This window comes from Austrofundulus limnaeus, unplaced genomic scaffold (assembly GCF_001266775.1).
Source record: "Austrofundulus limnaeus strain Quisiro unplaced genomic scaffold, Austrofundulus_limnaeus-1.0 Scaffold869, whole genome shotgun sequence".
Classification (NCBI taxonomy): Eukaryota; Metazoa; Chordata; class Actinopteri; order Cyprinodontiformes; family Rivulidae; genus Austrofundulus; species Austrofundulus limnaeus.
This window is the reverse complement of record NW_013953271.1, coordinates 122,054-129,220: the sequence shown is the minus strand read 5'-3', so window position 1 is coordinate 129,220 and position 7,167 is coordinate 122,054. Positions and strand designations below refer to the sequence as shown.

At 39.4% G+C, this 7,167-nt stretch overlaps 1 protein-coding gene across 1 annotated transcript; it reads right to left on the bottom strand.

Annotated features, from left to right (window-relative positions):
• Positions 1-5,613: 5,613 nt before the first annotated feature.
• LOC106533010 (P2Y purinoceptor 1-like) lies at positions 5,614-6,662 on the bottom strand. The gene has a single exon (XM_014029208.1). It carries the CDS (start codon positions 6,628-6,630, stop codon positions 5,614-5,616), a length of 1,017 nt encoding a protein of 338 aa, XP_013884662.1. The 5' UTR covers positions 6,631-6,662.
• Between the last annotated feature and the right edge of the window lie 505 nt (positions 6,663-7,167).

The window sequence follows — 7,167 nt, the reverse complement described above, 5'->3', positions numbered from 1 at the left end:
TAGATCACACATAGACCAAGCAACTGAACAAAACATGAGATGGTTTTCATTTTACCTGGTTAATGTTTGTGTCCTTCTGATTGTTGGAATCACATCATTTGTTATAAACTGAATCAGAAGCAGAAGCGTTAATTGTCATTCACACACAACATCAAGGTGCGGTGCAGAACGCACACACATGACAAACATGGTGGGACGAATGTCCAGGGTCTTACGCTACTTAGTGCACTACCTTTACAGTTTAGAATACACATACAATTGGAAGGGTGAGTTAAAAAAGAGCTTTGATCCTGTGTTTTGTACAGAAACACATGAACATAAGCTCAAAAAACTACCCTACTTGCATTAAACAATCCTGCGAGAGAGTAAGTCAGCTGGGGGGGGCCCTTAGGTCAGATAACACATAAAGTGGAGGTAAAATGGGGTGGGTTCAGAGGAGTAGGTGACGTTGAGGGAGGGGGGGGGGTCTGTGCTAGGACCCAACCCTGGCCCCCTCCAGAGTACAGAGTCTCATGATGTTATTGTCTCTACTCAGTTCGCTAGAGTTCAGAGATTTTCCTCCTCCTCAGCCAGTTGAGTTCCAAGACCAGGTCCAACATGTGTGGGTGATGGGGGTGGGAGCGAATCCAGCTCTTAGTTGACATTCCATCCTGGGGAGGTTAAGATAAGCACTGCCCTCAAGGCCGTGCCACTGGGAGCCAGATAGATAAACCAATTGTTTTGGAACAAAGCAGCCTTGAATTACCTGCTGCTTTTGAAGTGTCTTTACTGCAAACTCTGAGGTGGCGAAAAAAAGCCARTCAGCCAAATTTGGGATCTTCCTCGCCTCTCACCGTCTGAAGCTCACCCAGAATGTAGTCCATACATGCCGAAGGGTCACTCCTGAGCTGTGATCCTCGTCAGAATCACATCCAGTTTGCGATTTTTCCCCCAGCTGAGAGTCTGTGTGCTACCAACCCAACAGAATCCTTCAAGTGCGCCCGACAGCTCTTGTTATTAGTCGACAGTTAAATTCCCTTTTGTTCAGAAAGCTATCATCCGAAAAGTGGCTTGCACAAATATATAAATATTTATATAATTTTTCATCTGAGGGTTACTTCCAAAATTGAAATCAAACCATTTCTTAAGAACCATGTCATCCTTGGGAAGCTTAAAAAGAGGGTAGCCTCCTTGGCATCCAAAAATTAGTTTCCTCAAACACATTTTTTAATTCGAAAAGGACTGGACTGAGAAGTATTACGTGCTCAGCAGATATGGCTTAAATGGGTGTTTGCTAGTTTTTGCTGCCGATACCCTGCAGGAGTCGCAGGTGTGTGTGCTCTGTGATGAGGAAGCTCAGCTTGGAGACACAGCCCAGAGGAGGAGCTGCTCCTAAAAGGTGGTTTTAGGCCCAACCAGCTGTTTTGCTCCCCTGCCTGTGTTGCAGGGTATAATCCTGAGTGATTTAACTTTATTAATATCAGGTTCATTTCTTAAATTTGATTTAAAACATGTAAGAGACAAAGTAATTTTTCTTTATTTCGAACGGGGATTAGTTCAGCGCATTACCAAAAGGATCCACCAGGGGAACTCACCTGCCCTTTCACTCACTCAGTACAGACAAGTGAACGGAGGAACGGTGATTCAGTCTCCTGTGCTCATTTTCTCTTATTATCTCCCTTCTTTTAAGGTAATTAATGGGATAAACTTTTAAGAGAGTGACATGTGGGTGTACACTAGTACAAAGAATATGTTATTGTGTTAACTGTTTTGACTGGAAAATATTTGTATTACATGTTTTGGAAATTACTTTTCGTTTTGTTATAAAAGCATAATTTAAGTAAGGATAAAATGCTTAAAATTGTGAAATACATTTAATGTAAAACACTTGTTTAGGTTGCGGTTAAAAAAAAGCAGTTTAAATCATCCATCCATCCATTTTCTGTACACGCTTCTTCCTTTTCAGGGTTGCGTGGGTCACTGGTGCCCATATCCAGCAGTCACAGTGCGAGGGGCGGGGTACACCCTGGACAGGTCGCAAGTCCATCACAGGGCCCAGTTTAAATCATTTCTAGTTAAAGATTATACAGATGTTGGTGTGAGAAAAAGATGCTCCTGTGTTCAGTTTTCAGTATTTTATTTGGTAATGCAGGAGTAATATATAGCACTAAAAGCTGCTTTCGTTAGCAATTTGTCATGTGTATTGTTTTCTAAAACGCACTCATTACAGACGAGTGAATGGAGAAACGGTGATTCGGTCTCCCGTGTTCATTTTCTCTTATCTCCCTTCTTTTAAGGGGTAACACCTGCCTGCCTCAGGACACTACAGGATTTCTCAAACATGCATCAATGAGTCAAAGTCAGACTCTGGACATGTTTTTGATGAGATGATAACATTATAACATGAAATAAAACTCAAAAAGTTGATTTTACATGATATAGCCCCTTTAAGATCAAATGAGGTTTAGTATTAGTACTGGCTGTATCAGTGAGCTGAAACCTATGAGACCTATGTCTGACCCTGTGAGACCCTGCCTGCTCTACTGATCTCTGCAGGCTTTACTTATCTGCTGACTAATGAGGGTGTAAAAAGAAAAGAATTAATCACTTTAAACCAGGGATGTCAAACTCATGTTAGTTAAAGGGCCACATTCAGCCTAATTTAATCTCACGTGGGCCCATCAGTAAAATCACAATAACATGGAGAACATGCAGACTCCACACAGAAAGACCCCAGGTCCGAATCAGGGATCAGTCTTGCTGTGAGGCATCGGTGCTAACCACTGAGCCATCGTGCTGCCTTCATCATGCATGTTTTTATTAACTCACCCTCAGTGTGTGGCTTGGATGCACATGCTGTTTCATTAGTGATTAGCTACTTAACTAACATTTTTCATGAAAAAGACGCCAGAGGGAAAATACATCCACATCACAAGGCAAAGATTAGAACAGRAAGGCTTGTTGCTGCCATCTATTGGTTAGTCCTGAGGCAGTGCAATGTCAGTTTCTGCTACTACCTGCAGTGCACCCCTAATGGACATATTAGAAATAGCCATGCAACTGAAACATTACAGTTCATCTTTTTTTTTTTACATTGAAATTCATCCAGCGGGCCGGATAAGACCACCTGGACCTTATGAATGACACCCCTGCTTTAAACATTTAAAATTCCCTTTCAACAAGCTACAATAGCATTCAAAACAGAATAAAACAAAAAGAAAAAACACAGCAAGTAAAGTCATTAACATTATTTATTTTAGGAGGCAAAAACAACTTGTTGCTTATGGCTGTAAGCTACCGCTGTACTACTGTTGTAGTCTGATGTGATAACATTAGAATAGAATAGAATAGAATAGAATAGAATAGAATAGAATAGAATAGAATAGAAAAAGCCTTTATTGTCCAGTGGCGGGGAAATTCAGGTGTAACAGCAGCAGCAAATACATACATCAATCCACAAAACAGTATATTGCTATGTGACTTTATCAACTGTGGCAATAATAATAGAATTAAAATAATAAAAATTAAAATTAAAATAGAATAAAATAAAAATTACTGTACAAGACTATGAAGATGTAATAAGACAAGAATAAAAACAAAAGCAAGATAAACAGAAAGAAAAACAGTCATGACAGACTCGATCTGAGGAGGTGTGCAAAGTGAGTCAAACTCAGTCATTAAATCAGTGTTTCTATTCCATCAATATGTAATTTACTTGGTGTTTCACTCTATACCAGAGGGTCTTAACCTATGGTCCGCGGCCCACAATTGGGCCGTGAGCGCCACCTTGAGGGCCTCAAAAGAACAACAGTTTTTAACTTTGGGCCACAGAGGGCCGTGGGACCACATTGATTTTAAATAAGGTGTAATACACTTTCTCACCACTAGTAGCAGTAGTGCACCACTCAGATGTTTAACAACTTTTTAATATGTAGAAGAAGAACCTTAGAAACCTGCTGAGAATGGAAACTTATTTTAAATGAAAAGTAGAAACAAAAATGAAAGTAACTCATCAAAAACACCAAAGTTTGTCACTAATATGAAGAGCAGCTTCTGTTTTTACCATGTAATATTTTAAAAGTTCAAAACATTATCAAATACAGTTGTAGATACAACTATATTTTAATTTGCACTTTAAATTAATTTTTGTAGTTTATTTTAAGCATTTTGTCAAAAAGCTGTTGTTACTGTTATTGTTTGTCACTAATATGAAGAGCAGCTTCTGGTTCTACTATGCAAAAGTTTTTAAAAAGGCTTTACTTTCATTTGCACTTTATCAAATTTATTTTTACATTTTTTTTAATTTGGAACATTTACATTAAATWTTTCTGAAGGTATTTATTTTATGATCACAATTTTATTTATTGAATTATCTGTTTTTGTTGTTGTTCATGTTAAAAAAAAGTTAATTTTTGTCTGTGATGGACTTGCGACCTGTCCAGGGTGTACCCCGCCCCTCACACTGTGACTGCTGGATATGGACACCAGTGACCCTGAAAGGAAGAAGCGTGTACAGAAAATAGATGGATGGGTTATTTTTGTGTTGATAAACCTGAGTGGTCTGTTGACTGACCTTTGTATTTGTTCAAATAATAGTTATGGGCAGGTTACAATATAAAATGTTTGTTATAATCATGCCTTGTTATTTGACAGGAGTTTTACTTTTAAACTGTAAGTGTATTTTGTTTAGTTATAATGCAAATAAAATACAAATTAAACCAAGATTTATAATAATTATCATTTTGATCCGTATGGTAATGTCTGACTGGACCTGGTGTCACTTTATGTTGAATAAATTGGGCCCTGAGGGTCAAAAAGGTTAAGAAGCCCTGCTATATACTGGAGCTCTATGGATTTTATATTAACAATTAAGTTAAGATTATAGTTGTCGTTATTTCCCATACATTAAAACACATGTGAAGTACTGTACTGATCGGTGTATTTTAGCTTTAATACTGCATTTTTCTCTAGTTTGGGATCTTACATTGTAAAAGTACAACATGATGATGAATTTGTCCCATGTGGGTCATATTAGCATGTCATTTTAAGCATGTTCACATGTCAACTCAGTGAGTTCATTATTTTGGTGAAAAAATACATTAAAATATTTTCCACATTTAAAAGCTCTTGGTGGGATGAACTTTTTCTGACTTCACTTGCTGACTTTGGTAATTAAAAGTGATTCTCCTGCTTCTGTATAATATCCTCATGCAGACAAACATCACCACAGAGCAGTGTTTTACAGACATCAACCTGAAGTTTAAGAACAATAACCTGATCTAAAGTGAAACTAGTTGATTACTGTGCAGGAGGAAAGTAATGGTGATCTGTTTTCTGCACTTCCTGTGCCAAACTAAAGAAATGGGTTTGCTGTGCAACACGTTTGCTGAAGTCCTTTTCATTGGTATTATCGATATCCTGCTTGAGGTTTTACATTTTCAACTCACCCATATCTTGGCTGTTTTACAAAGGAAATGGATTTAGACTCACCACATAAAAATATGAAGTTAGATGTAAGTCGTGACTTTTTTATTGCTTTTTGAGCTTGTAACAATTTGACAACATGAAACCAAAGATTGATCCTCATCAGTACACGTGTTGCCTCAAATGATGCAACATTACAGTAGAATGAAGTCACACATTTTGAAACGATGTTAGAAGAGGTTGTGTGTTGGTATACAGCTGAGCGGCAGCTTGGCGGAACCTCTGGAGCAGCTGTCTGAACTGAGCAGAAATATCCTCATTGACATGGAGGTAAACCAGAGGGTTCAGAGCACTGTTCAGACACACAAGTCCACGAGTGATCCGATGGGTGATATAGACTCCATTGGCCCATCGGGGACATGTTCTCTGTTTGGACAGAACTCTTGACCAGAGGTTGAGGTTTTTGAGTACATGATAAGGGATATAACAAATCGAGAAGAGAATAATTAAAATTATAAGCAACTTCAAGCTTCTTTGCTTCAGTACCTTATCAATGTTGTTGTTGCAGCAGAGAACAACAATCACATGTCCATAGCAGCCCAGAACGATGAAAGAGGGAATACCAAATCCAATCAGTGTCCAGCTGAAGCTGTACGTCAGGTAATCCTCAACATATTCATYAGAGGTGGTATCAAAACAATCTCCAGTCCTGTTTTCAGATGTTTTGGGGAAAAACATATCTGGCAGACTTTGAACACCCACCAGGATCCAAACCAGGACTGAGATGATCACAGAGTGAGTCACAGTTAATCTTCCCATCACTCTCATTGGATGGACAATGGCCAGGTACCTGTACACACTTATACAGGTGAGGAAGCCGATGCTGCAGTACAGATTCAGGTTGAAGCAGAATCTTGTCACCTTGCAGAACTTGTCTCCAAAGATCCATGTATTTTCTTTAACGTAGTACACCACCAGGAAGGGAAGTGTCAGCAGATACAACATGTCTGCAAGTCCAAGATTAAGAACGAAGACATTTACATCCCCCAGCTTCTTCCAGTTGTGCAGCAAAGACTTCAGTCCCCATCCGTTAGCTGCCAGCCCAACAACAAATACTAAGATAAAAACAGGAGGTAAGAATTTCTTTGGGAAGCTAAAGCTGATCTCTTGGCAAGATGTATTCATCGTTTCAGCGTTCCTCCTCCAGATGAGTGTGCTGCTGTTCATCCTCGACAGAAAAAGAAGTATGCCTCATTTGGCTGAGACACTTCCTCTTAGTTTTGATGCTACATTTTTTCCAGGAAATAAGGTTGGTTGTTGCTTGTCAGAAATGAAAAGATAGAAAAATGAAAATTGACAGAACTGAGCTTTACTCTCTGATCTTGTAAAATTGTTTACAGCTAGCTGATTAAACCTACATGAGCACTACCTTCTTGAGTTCTTTCGGTCTGGTATTAAAACTCACCACAGTACTATAGAATGCTTTTAATGGCATTTTTTTAGCCGCAGACTTTGGTCACTGTGTTGTGATGCTGTTGGACCTATGCCTCTGACACAGTGGACCCTCAGATCCTGGGTGGGCAGGGTTCTGCCTCACAGTGGTTCAGATCTAATTTAACAGAGAGGAGCAGTTGAGCCCTCTGTACCACCTCTCACATGTGGCATGCCTCAGGGCTCTATACTTGGCCCATTTATTAGGGGTCCAAGCCCGAGGAAGCAGGGTAACGCAGCTGCAACGCAGCAGCGTTTCCATGTCTCCATCGG